The sequence below is a fragment of the Theobroma cacao genome, chromosome 3 (assembly GCF_053813885.1).
Source record: "Theobroma cacao isolate CCN51 chromosome 3, ASM5381388v1, whole genome shotgun sequence".
In the NCBI taxonomy this organism is placed as follows: Eukaryota; Viridiplantae; Streptophyta; class Magnoliopsida; order Malvales; family Malvaceae; genus Theobroma; species Theobroma cacao.
The window spans coordinates 41,844,532-41,864,014 of record NC_142641.1 but is presented as its reverse complement, the minus strand read 5'-3'; the positions used below and the strand labels follow the sequence as shown (position 1 = coordinate 41,864,014).

Below are 19,483 nucleotides of genomic sequence, written 5' to 3'. Positions count from 1 at the left end.
AAAAGAAATTTTAAATTTGATACTCTTGATATAATTGAAAATAAAATAATATATTATATCCAAATTTAACAGTATAATATGTTTAAAATTACATACACGCTGACACATAAATACGTATATATATTTCAAGATTTAGTTTTGATTCAGACTCTTTCTTAAATTAAAGATAAGTATTATTAAACAAATGCATATTAATAGTGATAACTACAACATATGAAATAACAAACATTGTGCTTTAGGTACTAAGGCTTATATGTCAATGCAATGTGTTATTCATATGAATATTTCTTTATTTTCCCACATTAACTTCCAAGCTTCTCTAGGGTCCCTAAGTCACCCAATCCAACTAATTACTTTATCACTGCTCTTAGTCTTATCTAAACCTCCGGAATAATCTCAGTTTTTATTTTCAGATTTCCTCATTTAAAAATGCACTCTAACTTCTATATAACTTCTTCTCTTCCCCTAAATGAAGTATTCAAACAAATATATGATCAACTTCTTTATAAATAATTCATGGTATAACAAAAAGTAGACACAAATTAGTCAAGACCTCGAATAGCCCCAAACAGAACCCGACCACATCCGACAAAAGGATTCTTTACATTGAATGAAAGCTGATGCTGCTGCCATGTCTATAAGCTTTTTGAATTTGCCAGGGAACCAATTATGGCGTTGTGTGTCATGACCGTGACGCTCTTTTGTAAAGACATATAAGGGACTGGAAATGGCAATCACAGCACAGACTAGAAAGGTTACCATTGCCACAGATTCACAAATGTGCCCTACCTTCCATCAAAATTGGTACCCAAAAGGCTGTCATCAGAATACACACAGATGGTGCTTCTTGGAAACTCCAGCAAGTTAAATTATGAAAGTAGCATGTTTCTAAAGAGACGAAGTAATCCTGATATTGTGTCGTGGTGTTTAATTAGACATAAATAGCTAGGATGGAGAGGAAATTGTACGTAATGAAGAGGTATAATGCACTTCCAAACTTTTTTGGTTATAAAATTTCTTCATTTAAAACTTAGGAAACAAAATTAAAAAACAAACGGGGAATTTTGAGTAGCCATGAACAGCCAAGTTGCCAACATCGTTCTAAAGCAAAATTTTCAATGACTAAGCTTTCCCATGTCCTTTCCTTCTTAACCTCCCTCAACATTGAGTCTTTTTTCTATCGCTAGTATTTGGATTATGATGATCAGTGAATTTGTTTGACATTGTGTGGATTATAAACAAATGGTACTATCCTTTCCATCCCTTCACTGCTAGCTATGGCCCATTTAGTTTGAGTTGGGTAAAGCATCAATTTGGCCCAATAAGTTTTCAATCTTTAGGTTCTAATTTTTGAATTGGACCAAATCCTAGCCCATGGAATACTTAATCCCATGTCGGCCTGCTTTCCATGCACCTTTTTTTCGAATGCAAAATATAAATTATACGCTGTCTCCGAGGTGGAGAATCGGCTTCTGAAACGCAAACTCTCCACTTTCATCCGAGTCTACGGTCAAATGGCAACTTCGAACGTGAAACAAACACTGGGCAATCTGAACAAGGACTCGTTTGTGTCACTTCTAACAAAGGTCATAGGAGAATCCAAGTTTCTTCAAAACAACCCGCCGGAACTGATCCCAGAGGAAGACAGGGTGGTGAAGCATGTACTAGATTGTCTCGTCCCTTACAGCACGACAACTGGAGGAGGACCTTTGGTTGTTAACCATGTTACTTGTTTCCCCGGAAGGGGCAATCTCATTGTGGAATATCCTGGGACTGAGCCTGGCAAGATCTTATCATTTGTTGGGATGCATATGGATGTCGTCACCGCTAATCCTAATGATTGGGTAATGACTCTCTTTTGATCTTTGCTTTTTTTCCCTTTTATTTGGTTTCGGGTTGCTTCTTTATTATTTTTGTTTAAAGTTTGAATTTTTTATGGCTGTTGGAAGGGATGGTTGTTATGGCTTTTGGGATGATATTTCTTAATATCTGGGTTTGTTTGCATTCGATATAGGATAGAGGTGGTAAAGGTTACAATTTTCCTTTTTATGGGGCGGGGTTTAGATTTTGTTTAATATTATAGATTTTGGCAGTGTAAATTTGGTTAATATTAAGTTTTCCATTGGTTAGAATTTGGTTTTTGAGACATCAAATTATGACTGTTTGGAATTAGCTTTTGCTACACTTTGTTTTTCTTGGGATGAATTTAATCTGGTTTGCTTTTTTCTTTGTTGTTTATGGGATTGATTTGAATTGGCTTCCATGCTTGAATTGATTAGTTACACTTCCAGTTTGTGTTCACGGAGAAAAGAATAAGTTTTTGCCGTATAATCACTGTATTTGCGTCACTTTCTACAAATTTGTTTTGCATCTCTCTTCTTATTAGCAGGATTGATGAATCAGTCAAGACTTTGGTATGTTGACTTCTGTGGGCATACTCAGCTTCTAGAAATGGCATTCGCTTATCTTGAAGATTTATTTTTTATTGATGAACTTAATTTGGTTTTCCACTTAGGACTACTGGTTTTAGGATCTTTTAAAATTTGATACGGTTTCTTCAGATTTCCCCCCTCTCATTATGTCAACATTAATTCTTCTGCATGTGCTCTTAAATAATAACAATTCTCGATGCTCTGTCAATTGAGATTAGCCATTTCAAGTTACAGTTTGATATTAGGATTATAGGTACTTTGATATTAGATTTTGAAATATGTTGAATTTTGGCAGGATTTTGATCCTTTCTCATTGAGCATTGATGGTGATAAACTTCGTGGCCGTGGAACTACTGACTGTTTGGGACATGTTGCCCTTGTAACTGAACTCATGAGGAAACTTGGGGAGAGAAAACCAAAACTAAAATCAACCGTTGTTGCAGTTTTTATAGCCAATGAAGAAAACTCAGCAATAACTGGAGTTGGTGTTGATGCACTAGTGAAAGATGGTCTGCTTGATAAGCTGAAGGGAGGCCCTCTGTGAGTACTTACATTTTCAAAGTAGAAATACTGAGTATTAATAGTCTGAAGCATGTTTCTGGAAGCTGGTTATGTCACATTTTATTTTTAAAAAAAATTATTTGTCCTTTATCTGTTAAGATGGCAGAAATAATCTAATTCATATGATTTCACAGTTTCTGGATTGATACAGCGGATAAACAACCTTGCATTGGTACTGGTGGTATGATACCCTGGAAACTTCATGTAACGGGGAAGCTTTTTCACAGTGGTTTAGCACACAAGGTATACCATATAACCGCATTTGTTATGTAGCCTACGTAAGCAATCATTTAGCACAAAACCATAAGCTATGGTGTTTAAACCTAAATCCTAGGTAGAAGGAAAGATAAGGAACGCGCTGAATGTTAAATCTGAAAGTTTTATTTCACCACAAAATCTTTAGTCTTGATTACAATCTATAAAACACCATAAGCTATGGTGTTTAAACGTAAATCCCAGGTAGAATGAAAGATAAGGAACACTCTGAATGTTAAATGTGAAAATTTTATTTCACCACAAAATCTTTAGTCTTGATTACAATCTATTAAACTTTGTCTCCAAGTAAGTAACTTGTGCCCCAGAATTAATTTACTTCTGGAACCTACAATAATATGGCTCATTAACCCATAGGCATATTCATTTTTATACCCAGTAAAGACCCTAAGTATAAAATTGCCTAATTCAAATCAGATCATACCTTACAAAGCAAACAGAATATTCTAATATAATGTATTAAAATGGTTGGTGCTTATCCTTGAGAATCTCTCTATCAAACTTTATTTGCAGTTAGAAGATTTAGCTGACTGATTGGCTGGTTCTTGATGAGAAAAAGGATAGATATATATGTGTTTTTGTTCTCCATTTTTTTAATGAACTTTGAAGTTGTTGATTATCTGCAGGCTATAAATCCATTGGAGCTGGGCATGGAAGCACTTAAAGAAATCCAGCTTCGTTTTTACAAAGACTTTCCCCCCCATCCAAATGAGCAAGTATATGGATTTGCTACACCATCAACCATGAAACCAACTCAATGGAGTTGTATGTTTTAAACCTTAGATCAAGTTATTCTTGAAAATAAAGTCAGTTCATTAATGAAATTTTTCTTTGGTGCAGATCCAGGTGGTGGAATCAATCAAATTCCTGGAGAGTGTACACTATCAGGAGATGTCAGGTTTATATTATTGTCAGAGTTTTTAAAGAGCCTGTTAACATAAAATGTTATCTTACTAAGGCCCTTTTTTTTGGGTTGCAGGTTAACTCCTTTCTACAAGTAAGTAACCCTCCAATTATCCAAAAGATCTGACCAACCATTGTCTGAGTTTTATGTTCATTCTTTCAAGTTATTTATTGTTGAAGGATTACTGTTTCTTTTCCAAATAAAATTGCTAGTCAATATTTTCTGCTTTGAAATATTATCGTCCTGTATTGCAGTGTAAAAGATGTAATGGAGAAGCTACAAGAATATGTAGATGACATAAATGAGAATATAGATGAGCTGGACACACAGGGTCCAGTTTCAAAATATATCCTCCATGATGAAAACCTTAGAGGAAGGTTTGTCCTTGTTCCCCCCTTCTTTGTTATGCAAACTTGCTTAGATGTATGTAGTCAAGCTTTTCATTGACTATATCTGTTCAAGAAGAATCATGTTTTTTGTGCTAGTCTTTCTCATCTATGTTTGTATACTACATCCTTTTGAGTTGTTATGTGGTACTTTGTTTACAGCCTTACATTGACTTTTGATGAGGCAATGTCTGGAGTTGCTTGTGACCTTGATTCCCGTGGCTTTCATGTATTGTGCAAAGCAACTGAAGAGGCAGTTGGTTATGTGAAGCCTTACTCAATTACTGGAACTTTGCCACTCATTCGGGAGCTGCAAGTGAGATATATATCTTTTAGTAGTTCCTGCTCTTCTGATCTGTTATCGATTTAGCTAATTTTTTTTTTCCTCATCTTCTGTCAGGATGAAGGTTTCGATGTTCAAACTGCTGGTTATGGTATGATAGCATTATTGCATTTGTACATTTTGCATTTAAGTCTTTCAAAATCTATTGTAGAAATTGAGCAAGAGCCTTTACAACTGAATGGAATTAGGGCTACCTATATAGAGCATTAGACAATTTTTGGGAAATTATAAGGTTTTACTGCTGCTGTTAAAATCCATAATCACATCAATCCATTTTTTGTTCTTGTCATGTTCTATTTGCTGGATTCAACTGAATGGAATCATTAAAATGTTACTTCATCCTCATTTATAGTTTTTTACGGTTAGAACAATGTAAGCGATCGTAAATATCTGACATGCGTCTGTTTTGCAAACATGTACGTGCAGGTTTAATGGCCACATACCATGCCAAGAATGAGTATTGCCTTCTTTCTGATATGTGCCAAGGCTACGATGTGTTTACCAGCATCATCTCCCAGTTAGAGAACTGATGCAATAAAGTAGATATGTCTTAATGATCCTACTCGATACGCATCGTGATCATTCCCCTATAAATGATTCAACACAATCATATGATATTTGAGCAGTTTATATGAATATTACGACGCAAATGCCCACTGCACGCAGCTTACTTGTTGGCTTGTTTAATGTGGGTTTTACTTATTTAGTTTCTAAAAGCATTCATTCTTCCAAACTTTGGATGGGAATTTGGGGTTTCCTCAAGTCAAGCGCTCCATTTTAGCTATGTCTGATGTTCTTGGGTGAAATTTTAATGTCAGAAATTGGCTCAACGCGATGTTGGTAAGCAGCCGGGCAAATAGGTAGGAATCAATATTGATTAGTATTTGTCAGGATATCCATTCTATGGGTTTGATTGAAAATTTTAAAAATTGAATTAATCAATATTTTATATATAAAAAAAAGGTTTAATCCATCGAAATATATTTTAAATTTAAAAAATTGAAATAATTGAAATCAAAAACCAAATCATCAATTGAATTTGAATTTCAATCGAATTTTGCTCGATCTTAAGTTCTGTTTGCTAGGAATATGATTGTTGAATATTTTATTTTTAAGAAGATAATTTTGCAAGGTTTAGTAATAATAATTTGAAAAAGTGATGATTACTGAGGATGTGATTGTTGAAAAAATTTAATTGTAGTGTTTGTTTTGAAAGCATTTTACTGATAATATAATGTAAATTTACAAAAAGGATGATTTTTAGGTGTTTTCGAAAATAATTTTTTTTAATTTTAACTCTTTTTTAATTAAGAGAAAAGATTTTTGAACAAAATTGTCTTTAGTGAAATCTTTTTATATTCAAGTGTATATGTTGAAAAAAAATTATTATTGATAAAAAAAAGTTATTATATGTCATTTTTATTAAGATTACAAGAAATGTAACAAATAAAATAACTTAAAAGTTAATTATCCAAAATAGAGGATTTTGAATAATAATTTTTGTTTAAATCCATTTCATCCCAGGAGTAAGGTTGATAAATAATTCTTTTTGATTTTAAACTTTATCTCTTTTTTTAACTTTAAGAACTTATGTCCTTGTAAAATACAAAGATAAAAAATAAAAACTTTAAGAGCTTATGTCCTAGTAAAATATAAAGATAAAAAATAAAAAAAATATTGTTATTATATATTATGTTCAAAAACCTCAACAGAATATGTTATATATTAAAACTTCAGTAGCAACCAAGACCAAACCTTCAAGACTGAATGTTACACGTTAAGGTCAAAACTTTAACTATAAGATATTATATGACAAAGTCAAAGCTTTGGTACCAGATATTACACACCAAAGTTTCCTTCTTCCTATTGATATTATAGGTTAAAGCATAAATAACTTTATTACATGCCAAGATATGTTTTATCAAACTGGAATTACTGAAAAACTCAATACTAATAAACCAAGAACCCGTTGTTATTTAAAGTGCCATACTTTTTGATTTGTAAATCGATAATGATGTGGTGAGATGGTGAGAGATAGATAAAAAAAGTATTTTGTAAATGAAAATCAATTAATTTAAGAATATATTGTTACATTCCATATCATATTCTTTAGTTTTTAAATCGACAAGTGATATGACGAGATAACGAGAAATAAAATTAGAAATAGTTGGATGGCCAAAGTGAAAAATGAGAGCATAGTACAAGATCAATTCGGATTGACTCTAATTCGTTTAGAAAATGTAGTTAGAGGAACTATATGCGACGCAATTAGGCATAAATTGATATCGACTCCTCAGGATTTGGTAACTTCAACTCCAATAACAACCACTTATGAATCTTTTTTCGAATTACACCCATTATCTCAAATTTTAGATCAAACAAATCCATTGACACAAATAATTCATGGGAGAAAATTGAGTTATTTGGGCCTTAGAGGATTGGTCGAGCAAACTGTTAATTTTTTAATACGAGATATCCATCTTAGTCACTATGGACGCATTTGCCCAATTGACACGTTTGAAGGGATCAATGTTGGACTTATTGGATCCTTAGCAATTCATACCAGGATTGGTCATTGGGAGTCTCTAGAAAGTCCATTTTATAAAATCTTTGAGAGATAAAAAAAAACACAAATGCTTTATTTATCTATGAATAACAAGAGAAAAAAATTGAGAACATTTAATTTATCTGAAATAATTTTAAAGATATTTTATCATCTCATAGTTAAAATAAGATAAAAACAATTAATTTAATTACTCTTATATATAAAAATATAATGTTGAATAAATTTTTATTTTTTAATATAAAATTTTAACTTGTTTAACTTCATCTATTAAAATAATAAATAATAACATGATAAAAATAACATAATATTTTAATATTAATTATTAAAATATTAAAATATATAAAATTACTAAATATTTATTTTTACCTTGAACTTATAAAAATTAAAAATAATAATACTTAGAATTATCACATGAATAATAAAAAACATTATCTAAAGAAAAATTTGTTGATAGATTTTTTTATAAACGCGGCATCTCTCAACTCTTTATTAAATTTCTCCCATTTTAAATTATTTAAAATGTTTTTCTATCAATTGTCAGTATAAAAACATAAATTTTTCTCAAAAATTTAATTTAGGATTTCATAAAACCCTAGTCTCAATCTCTCCATTTGTCAAATTTAACGGTGAAACTTGATCCAAATGTATTGTTGACTGACTATCCTTCGTACGGACAGTGAGAAGGAGAAGAAGGCAAGAAGGAAGAAAAATAAAACATAAAGTAGAAGTGGAGGGCCGGGAGGTTAAGTTGGGGAAATTTTTTTTTTTTTTTACTTTTCTTTTATTGAGAGAAAATTACTTTTGTAATCACATTGCTAAAGAATCACATTCTCATCTCAAAACACCAATCAAACCTTGCAATAAGATTTCTTCGCAATTTAATTACAAGAAATATCCCTTACTTGTATCGTTCCAAACGCACCCTTAGTGATTGTTGTTTTTGGTGCTGAAGGAGAACCTTTGTTAAGGCGCGCTTGGTGGATAGCTGCGCGAGTCACTATCAAAATATTATTACAGTATTAAGTAAAAGCCGCACAAATGCCTTATGCCTTCTTCCATGGCTGAAACTGCTACACATGGCCAAAGAAGCCACGACGGATCCAGATTAAAATGAATGACAAATCATTTTAAAGAATTTGTTCCTCTTACATTATAAAGTTTAGATTAGGCTTAATACAAGAATCGAATAAAATGAGTACGCAGTAATTAAATTCAGAAACTTGTAAAGTTTAGATTTGCAATGACCAGACAGAAAAGCTCGCAAGCTTATGCCAGCCAACTTGGAGAACCTTTCTTTCATTTTCTTTTTGTTCCCATTGTTTTTAACGCTAGAAAAATCTGGTATCAATAGTGAAATTTCATTTATTGTTTGATACATTGGGCGTGCCGTAACCTTTCAGCACACTGTTAGTATATAAACGTATTTCTACATTATACAACAATCCTAATCCATAATATTTCTAGCTTTCTAGACTCTGTGTAATATACAAAATTCCTCCCATCAACAGCTCCTTATAGTTTGTTTGAGCTCTTTCCTTCCGATTTAAGCTGTTGAATTCTCTGGTGTAGCCTTCGCCGGTGGTCATGTATCTTCCAAAGACCGTGTCCCAAAACAACAGCGGAGTAAATACCATGTGTGATAATGGGTGCAAGAATGTTGTCCGTCTGTCAAAGTTGCATCAGAATATGAAGAACCCAAATTAGTAAGCTGTTCTTATAAATAAATAAATGGTTAGTTGCTTCATTTTGAAATTATTCCTCAACTAGTTTAACAATGTGAAATGTTACCTGGATCCATTCAAATCCAAGGTAAAGGGCCAATATTCCTTCCAAAAGGGGAGAGTAGATCTTCTTCATTTGTCTCCTCTCATACCAGGCTGCAATGCGTTTACACAAAAAAAAAAAAAAAAATAGTGAGATGAATACTTGGAAACAATTAATAGTGCTAAGTATGCATAACTTTTCTCCCACAAGGTTCTTTTGCCTAGGGAAACATCTCTGGATTTTAAGAGTTATCGAAATAAGATCTCATAAATCTATGACGCAAGGGAAATTGGAAACTTCTAGTGCACACGTCTCTATATGCATGTAGAAACTATTGGTTATATTAGTTAGGTTTATTGGTTCTATGGTGATGCGATTATAAGCAGGTCAGGTTTTGGCATTTCAGCTCTCCATCAAACAGTACAGTTCTGCCTCAGGGCCATGAAGACAGATAAGCCTTTAAAGACCTTACAAGACAAAAAAAAAAACCATTGAATGAATGACATTCTGTTTTTGGGCAGAGCGAGCACCTATGAATAGCTTTTTCAGATCTTCACGAGCAGGGCGAGACCGTTGAACTGGTGCAACAACATAAGTAGGATCTGAGGAAAAACAGAAAAGCAACAGGTAAATTAAAACTGAACTTGATGATAAGTAAAAAATTTCTCAAAAAGGACACTAAAGAATCTACCTTTTGGAGAGGCAGCCACATAATAAAGAGAGCCTGTAAGAGCAGCCGTTATTACAGCAGCAAATGCCTGAGCAAATGGGACAAAGGGAGGCAGCACACCAGTCTACAATTGGAGAAACAAAAAAAGTCAGAAAGTTTAGTTGCAAGAAAGATTTGATCACCACATAATAGAAGGTATAATCTGCGGAATGGAATGTATACCAGAGATGCCATTCCTCGAGCATCTGAAACCAACTCAGTGCCTCTCAGGAATATATCAGCTAATGCTCCCTATTTTTTTCAAACAGAAGCAATCGTTATCATTTAATTGTCATGTGGATAGTAAGGCATTGAGTAGAGGTCACAATACAGATATCAATGATATTAAAACTATAACATAGAAATTTACTACGTATACTATAGCAAGCTTCCTGAGAAGATTATAGCAGAATAATTGTACAACTTTTAATACTAGATCTCCTGGATAGAAATACTTTTCAGAATTGCCCTATAGTGATTCAACATTATATATTTGTTAAACATCACAGAATAAGATAAAAAGGAAAATTTTTCAAGATGACAGACCTGAACAGCAGCCCTGTAGAAAAGCTCCTCTCCCACTGAGCTGGCAGCAACCATAAGTATAAACTGCAAAATTCATGCAAGGTGAAGCCAGTTCCTCATTGCTTCATTAAAGATGAAGCATGTGAAAGGGAATATCTACGCAGCAAATACGTGTAAGATGGTTTACCTGCCAAGGTGACATTCCATAAAAGAAGCTCCTTAATTCCTCATCCTCCACATCTCTTATTGCACGAGCATGAGGAGATACTTTCACTACTTCATCCTGTAACCTCGAAAATTCATCACAATATAAGCACCAAATTCCAAAGACACTTTTGAACATGCAAGTAAACTAAAAATCCATGTTAAATTTGGATTTTATAACACCTAGAAAACTTCACTTGAATATATAGTTTTCCTCGAAATTCCAAGGGCTTAAAACAAGCACATGGCAAACAGTTTTATCCATAAAACTCCTAATATCAGCTGTCATTTACCCCTCAAGATTCTTCAAGCAATGATACAAATCCAATTATAAAACTGATAAGCAAATAACGAGCATACATCTAATATGAAAAGAAGGGCCATGATTGGAGGAACTGCATAGCCAAGTCCTTCAAGAACGGCATCTAATGAAGGATGAAAACCTCCCATGCTGTCGATTCCAGTAATTGAACATATAAACCTCCCAGCTAGCGCCATTGCCCCATATATCCCTAAACACACATATCCAAAAAAAAAGAATCAGAACTATTTATTGCTATATACATGCAGCTTTTATCCCCTTTAAGAACTAATTACTCTGTTTTACCAAGAAAACCAAAAGCACCAAAATAACCTCATAATTCACAAAATTGAATAATTGATAATGCTTTCAATCACAAATAAACGAACTTATTTATTCTAGTAAGATGAAGAAAATTGATGTATTATGTTGAAAAAAATATTCAAATAGCAGGCATTTATGACATCACCCTTCTTCTCCTCGAAGCAAAAGTCAAAAGTACTATATAAACAGAAAACTATGGAAGACGAAAATTGACTGAATTTCAATTGAAAAGCAAAATCATTTCATTCGTTTCAAAAAGGGAATAAGTAAAAAAAAAAAGAACTTTACTTCCTTGGACCATTTCCTTAAAAGAATTTCCCCTTTTCCTGTTTCTTTCGCTTTTAGAAACTACAGCTAAATGAAAAGAAAAGAAAAGTCTTTCCTCAAAATTACTGCTTCCTGAAATTCCCAAGAAAACGAAATACCAAAAAGTTAAGGCTTTTACCTATCTTTTCCACAAAATTCATCAATTTGGAGCAAACAAAGTTTTTCAATAAAACCCAAAAAGAATTTTATAAAAGAAAATAAAGGAATTTCGAAATGTTACCGATTCCATAGCTGAGTCTAACAACAGCACCAATCTTATCCCAAACGGGAAAATCCGCAGCTTCACCAAAGCTTCGATCCAGCGTGGTCACTTCCATAGCACTTCCAGCAAACCTCTCTCTATCCTTAATCGCAGCTTCACCACTCCGTTCCACGGACGCCTTTGCGCACCGTATTGACATTCTCCTCTTCCTCACCCCAAACTCACAAAGCAACTTAACATTCCAAGAAGAAGAAGAAAAGCAAGACGAACCCAAGTACGACGTGGTCTTCGATGTTAATGATAGTATCGGAACCTCCATGTAGACCTTTTTCTTTCCGCTTCTTTCTTCTTCTTCTTCTTCTTCTTCCTCTTCTTTGTCGTCGTCGTCGTCGTCGAATAATTATTGGCCGTTTGCTTTCCTGCTTAGAATAAAATCATTTTACGAGAGTGAGGAGTTTTTGTCATGAACTTTTAGGGGCGTTTCATCATGATCAGACGGCAGGGAAAGGGGAAGGTGGGGCCCGCGTCGTAGATTGATATTTGTGTAATCGAATGGGGTTTTCTTTTATCCGTGGGATTTTGGTGGGAAAATCTAAGAGAACCATTGAATTGATGACACGTAGAGATAATGCTAGCCGCACTGTTGAGCTCCGAATTTTTTTTTTTTTGATAATTAACGTTACTGGACAGTTGAATATTCAAATTGGGAATCATTTCCACGTCATTTGAATTTGTGACGATGGATATATGAAAAATAATGAAGCGAAAAAAAATATATATATATATATATATGAAATAATAGTTTATTTTATTTAATGAATTAAAAAATTTACTTACACATTTATGTTTTTTTCACATGATATTTTGTAAATTTTTCAATTAATATTATGTAAATAAGTCTTACATTCATAAAAAATTACATTGTTTGAAATAACGAGTTGCTAATATTGCAACAAAGATCATTTGTTTGCAAGATTAAAAAATATGAATCTATACTCATGAAATAATAATTTATACAAAACTTATTGTTAAGATTGATATGAATATCGTCTGTTTGTAAGATTAAGAAACAGGGATCTATACTCATGAAATAATAATTTATTTTTATTTAATGAATTCAACAATTAGTCTAACAAATTCAACTTTAATAGTCAAGGTTTTTGGCATTTACAATTTGATAAACTCTACTTACATATTTTTTCACTTTTAATTTTTTCAAATGACATTTGATGATTTTTTTTTTTAATTAACATCGTGTGAACAATTTTTCTTTTCATAAAAAATTACATTGTTAAAAGTATGAATTTATAAAAACTATTGTTAAAATTGATATAAAAATGGCCTGTTTATAACATTAAGAAATATGAATCTACACTCCTCTAATAGTTTATTCTTATTTAAGGAATTAAAGAATTAACTATTAATTAGCTAATTAGATATAAAAAGATTAATAAATGAAGATAATTTGTTCAAAATGGTACTACATGTCCTTCCGCTATCTTAATATTACGAGGTTGTACTTTTCTAGGCGTCGAGCTACCAACTTAAAGTTCATTAAATACAAGAACAAAAAATTCCCCTCAAATAAATGCAATAAATACATTAAGTTAGGTTCATCAGGTCCCTCTTTTGTCTTACTTAAGTCATCTAATTTAACCATGCAACTATGTGTACAGGGCGGACCTAGAGTTTTTTTAAAAGGGATAAGACAAAATAAGATATTAAATAATTAAAAAGAATTTGATATATAATTTAATTTTCATTCATTTAAAAAATTAAATAAAATTCATAAAATATTGGACATATAAAAAATACACATTAACAGTTGTCATATATATATATATATGACTGAATAAAACTATTAAATGAATCTCCCTCACTCTCTACGCATAAAAATGGAAGAACAAATAATTTTTTAAATTCACATAAATTGTCTCTTTACTGATGTGTTTTACACAAAATGGATAGTTTTATGATAAAGCTCTCCTCTTATTTTCTATTTACTTTTTAAATTTTTAATTAACATATTGGGTTGAACTATTAAAATATAATATATTATGATAGGTTATTATATTAGATTGTTAAAATATAATATATTATAGTATGCTTAAATTTATATTAAAACTTAGTGGGTTTGGATTTAATGACTCTAATTTTATCAAACAGTTTGAGGAATCAAAATAATTATTAAATCAATTTTTTTTAATTATTAAAAATTATATATATAACAAATAAAATTATATTAAAAGAAATACAATCATTTTATTTTGTCAATTTGTATATATATCTTTGTCACTTAAAGTTTTCAACATACATTTCAAAACACATTGGTTATTCTGAATAAAAAATGATAGATTGATAGAATTTTAAACAATAGTGTAACACTACAACTTATATTTGAAAATTACTTAATAATTTATTAAATTTTAAATATTAAAATCATGAAAAATAAAATTTACATAACAACAAAAAGAATAACTTGATAAGTAAAAGATAGAACCCACATAGAACATAATAAAAAAAGAAAAAGAATATGACTGATGATTCGTAAAAATTTGTGAAAAAAAATTTATAAAGATTTATAACATATTAATAATTGAATAGAAATGAAAAAATAAACAAATATAAATATAAATATTAATTGAAAGCAAAAAATAAAAAAAAACTTTAAAATTGAGTCAAACAAAGGGAATCATTTTGTTAATTTTTATTTATATTAATTATTAAATAAAAAATTATTTTGCGAGAACCATTAAAAAATTTATAAAAAATTTAAAAATTTTATATAATATAAAAAAATTTAAAAATTTTGGGGGAGACTCCACCTCTGTATATATATACAATTAGAGATGACAATTGCATTAAGAACAGTATATAGATATAGATGTATATGTATATGTCATGTCAAACGTTTTAAAAGAAGTAGGTCAAAAATATATAAGGTATTTTAATCTTACATTGTGCAAGTAAGAAGATCTCGAGAGGTTTATAAGTGTAAGTGTTATATATCCCATTAAGTTATTTTTTTTGAGAAAATAATAATGATTTTGTGACAAAGTAATAACAAAATATATCAAATATAGACTCGATCCATAATCCATGGCAAGTACCTCCAAAATGAGGCAAATAAAGTTATTGACTATGATGACGACGCCATTAGATTTGAATAAAGAAAAATATCACGTCAAGTACTTCAAAAAAATTAATAAAATATTTTAATTTCATACCGAACAAATAAGGAACCTTACGCTGTACACCTCATTAAATTAATTTTACAAATAATGTTTTCTAAAGTACAATGTATTAATTGACGTTTTCAATTGCAATCACAGCAAACATAATTAGTATTGATCTAAAAAAAAACAAATACGTGGTTGGGCCAAAAGAGAAAAGGCAGCTGGCCCAAGGACACGTCCAGATCGGGCCTAATTGAGAAACAACAAGGCAAACTAACCTTAATGATAGTTCAGTCAAAAACAGTAAGACTTGTGGTTCCTTTAAAAAAGATGAAGAACAGGAATCTATGGCTGACAGACCTATGGAACTGTGAATCCAACCATGAAATAAACATATCACATTCTTAAATTTTGTTGCATTGCAAGAGTAACTTTCAGATCTGTTCCAACGTGGCTGGGGACTTTGGAGACGCAAGTCTTTCTGTTTTGATGCCCCAAATTAGGCCCAAGCCAGCAACCAAATTGAAGGTTCATATTTGATGGTTTTGACATTGGCTTCAGGCTTACAAGACAAATCTTGGGAGCTTTTGATTAACCAATGGCCATAAGCTGTCTGTATCACGTTAGCATCACATAAAAGAAAATGTGTATCTCCTGTCATTTGTAATTTTCTTCTCCTAAGTCAAGCAAGCCTATGCACCTGTCTATAGACTTTATTCTTCCTCCTCTCTTTTTTCCATTTGCCACCAACTTGCATGCTTTTTTTTTTTTTTTTGAAAGTAACTTGCATGCTTTTTGCTACATGGAAAGTGGAATCCATTCAACTTCATTACGATTTTATTTCTTTTTTTAATTAATTCAATTCTGGTAACATGTACCTTGACCCTCCTCTTTCAGCAAACTTACATTTGCATTGAGAAGGTGAAAGGCTACACATCTAAAACACGACTCCAAATTAACAAAAAAAACCTAAAAACATTACTCACATGGCACGTTAATATTCAACAAGATTAAAGAGTGGAGGGCTGATTATCCTTGTACTAAAATGAAGCGTATCGCGTCAGTCCTGTTTTTATTTCTAATCAAGTGGCATGGCACTCCACTTTGAGTACATATTTCACTTTTCGCCCATGCGCCTTAAATAAAAGATGGCCAATTCCAATTAAACCCCATTATTCCCAAAAAATATGTATAAACAATGACTTGTAATTAATTGGTATGTGTTAAACAATTGCTAATATAAATCAAATATATATATATATATATATTTTTTATTTGTGGACCACCTAATCATGTGGGAATAAGATCTCGTACTACTTGTTTTATTAATGGCATTAAGAATAATAACAGCAAAAAACATGCATGACGAGGGAGAGAATAGTTTGAAAATGAATGATAAACAAAGATCATATATGTTAGTTTGTGATAATTAATTTAATTAATCGTCCAAGATTCCTTTCAAACCTAATTAAAAGGATTTAATTAGAGCACTTAGCCCTAAATGGCATGTCAGTGTATTATATTCTAAAACATGCAACGCGGTAACGCTGGCTAAAAACCAAGAAAAGGGGAAAAAAAACTTAATAATAATACTCCTACTATTTATTAGTAACCATTGGAATTAAATCAAAGCTCAAAAGACGAAAGCTTTTCTACCAATGTTTTGTATTTTTTTTTCATTATTTATTTCTCATGTTAGCTAAAAAAGACTAGGGAAAAAAAAAAGAGTTGACTTCACCGATATTAAACTCATTAATTTGTTAACAAAATCCATATATACCAACACGAGATTGATTCCAATATACCTGAATAAAATAACCTTTGATCATGAGTCTTGGTCTTGGTTAATAATAGAGTAATCAAACCGAAATCTCGTGCTTACATATGATAAGTAGGCCCATCACCCCTTGAAAATATTCATTTTACTTTCGTTAAATTCTCCCCTTTTTCTTGTCGTCTCATGGTTTTTTTTCCTTTTTACTTACGAATGCTATCGCATGGAATGATGCAATTTGTAGACTTTCCAGGATATCAACTTTCTCAACATTTGTATTTTTTATTATTATAAAAATTGACAAAAAAAAAAGGAGGATTGGGAAAATATATAAGCTTATTAATTTACTTTTTTATTTGTAATGAAACTTTATTGGCTAGAAACAAAGGGAACTAAAATCCTACTAATTGGCAGCTCATAGATCCTTGTTAAACACTCTCCAACAGTAATGAATTCATAATTTCACATGAAATATAATTAAAGAATGATTATAAAAATAATCATATTGTACATAAATTTTATACATATAATAATAAAAAAATTAAAATTTGAAGAACAACGATCACTATTATCCGACACCATCTTGATTCCACTAATAATCTTTAACTTTTTATTTAACTTAGGTGTATATTTATAATTCTCCAATTGCTTTCTTCACAAGAATTCATAAACTACTTCATTACTAAGTCAAAAACTAAATATATAAATGATTGTCCATTATCAAAAGAGTTAGAAATACAAATAATTATAAAAATCGCGTACGCAGGTGTACACATGTGATATGTATGGTTGTGCTTGAATTTAAGTTTTGTCATTCCTTAACATTTGGCATTCAATTTGATGACCATTCATTTTACTCCATAAATGATTAATATATTAAATTAATATTTATAAAAAACAGTTATGATTATCTGTGCTTGCGTGCTTCTTATAGTTAATTAAGAGTTGTGAACGATATTAAGTATAAAGCTCTTATGAACATGAGCTGTAAAGCTATAGTACTGAGTTTTACTTAACAAGTAAGTAAAACAAATCTCTTAAGTTAAAGAAGTGAGAGAACACAGTAAATTGCTTAACTATAAGCTTCTTGATTTTATTACCTTTCCATGTGATATTTATGGGATACCAACTCCTTGGTTTAATATCAAATTAAATTTGCCAACTAATTCAATTGTCACGATCCTATTTCCTGCAATATGTTTTCATGCATTCCTCTTGCATCGCCAAAATTTCTATTATGCCATTGGAAATTAAATATGTATCTAAATGCTTTATAAACACAAAGTCTGAATTTATGACTACCAAAAGCACACATTTAAGACTAACATCTTTGGCCGGTTGGCTCTCACTCTCAATCCCTATCTCCAATATTTATACCATATGAATTTAAATTTAATATTCTATTAATTAATAAAAGAGATACTAGTAATATTTTTGTTTTCGTACATGTGATTTTGTGATACAAATAAGAGATACCACTTTTTTATTTTATTTCATAAATCTCACGTTATCTATTTAATTTAATATTTTATAATTCTCATATGTATTTTGGCTTTTCTTTTCATGGGTTAGTTTCCTAGATATGGTTTTTTTTTTCATTTTATATCTTAATTACAAACTAATTAACCGGTTTAAGAATATCCAAAAAAAAAAAAGTTGTACGTTGGTAACAAGCAATAAAAGAAAACATGATAGGAAAGTGGAATTTCACTGAACGATCGACCAAAGCTCTATCTTCTTGAAACTTGGACCGTCGTTGTAAAGATGATCAGAATCTTTACCTCAAAATTCCCCCATTTAGACAGTAAATTATCATCTCCTTGAGAAGCCTGCCTTTTGCAGAACAAGTGCTTATCTAAATATTCCCTCACTCGCCGCCATAAAATTGCTCAAAAATGATCTACATACATGAATTTTTCTAATTTAAAACAAATTTAAAAATAGAATAGATTCGAATTTTAATTATTTGAATAGAAGAACATATGCATGTATATGAATATTATAAATGTAAAGAATATAATTTAGATAAAGTAATTATGACAATACATCGTTCTTGCATGTTTTTTTATTTTAAAATTCAACTTTAAGATAAATGTGAGTTCAAATCTAATTTTTTGAATTAAAAAAATTGATTATCAAACTACATGCATGGTATATATTCCATCACTGTGTGATAAAATTGTTGAAAATAATCTTCATAGATGAACTTTTTTAGTTCAAAACTAATTTTAAAGAAATAAGAAATCTGAATTCAAATATTTGATCGTAGAATACATGTATGTACTATCTAATTAAAAAATATCTTAATGTTATAAATGCAATAGATATGATTTAGAAAAGGTAATTATGATAGTATATATTCTTTGTGTGTGTTTTAGATTTTTAAGTAAAACTCAATTGTAAGGTGAATATGGATTTAAAATATAATTTTTTAATTCATAAATACATACATGTATTATCAAATCACATAAAATTTTATTATAAATGCATATCTAATTTATTTAATTATTCATAAAATTATTAAATTAAGTAAGGACACATAATTTGACATTTGTCATTAGAAGGAATGATGAACCAAGTGCACGACTTTAAAAAAGAATTAAAAAAAGGAAGATAGATTATGACATTCCTTATATACAAATCCCACCGCCATTGGAGTCTCCAACGCAAAACTTTCTACGATTAAACAGGTCAAGTGGGTGATGGTGTATC

At 30.8% G+C, this 19,483-nt stretch overlaps 2 protein-coding genes across 2 annotated transcripts; one reads left to right on the top strand and one right to left on the bottom strand.

Moving 5' to 3' along the window:
• Positions 1 to 1,442: 1,442 nt before the first annotated feature.
• LOC18606050 (Peptidase M20/M25/M40 family protein) lies at positions 1,443 to 5,683 on the top strand. Its single transcript, XM_018118535.2, has 10 exons — positions 1,443 to 1,844; positions 2,728 to 2,972; positions 3,128 to 3,236; positions 3,893 to 4,031; positions 4,107 to 4,164; positions 4,246 to 4,263; positions 4,425 to 4,547; positions 4,719 to 4,872; positions 4,957 to 4,990; positions 5,326 to 5,683. Exons 1-10 carry the CDS (start codon positions 1,515 to 1,517, stop codon positions 5,427 to 5,429), a joined length of 1,314 nt encoding a protein of 437 aa, XP_017974024.1. The 5' UTR covers positions 1,443 to 1,514; the 3' UTR covers positions 5,430 to 5,683.
• Positions 5,684 to 8,804: 3,121 nt separating this feature from the next.
• LOC18606049 (CAAX protease self-immunity protein) lies at positions 8,805 to 12,277 on the bottom strand. Its single transcript, XM_007039450.3, has 9 exons — positions 11,840 to 12,277; positions 11,028 to 11,179; positions 10,651 to 10,746; positions 10,485 to 10,547; positions 10,122 to 10,190; positions 9,921 to 10,023; positions 9,760 to 9,831; positions 9,254 to 9,342; positions 8,805 to 9,130 (listed from the first exon to the last, which is right to left on the bottom strand). Exons 1-9 carry the CDS (start codon positions 12,138 to 12,140, stop codon positions 8,978 to 8,980), a joined length of 1,098 nt encoding a protein of 365 aa, XP_007039512.3. The 5' UTR covers positions 12,141 to 12,277; the 3' UTR covers positions 8,805 to 8,977.
• Between the last annotated feature and the right edge of the window lie 7,206 nt (positions 12,278 to 19,483).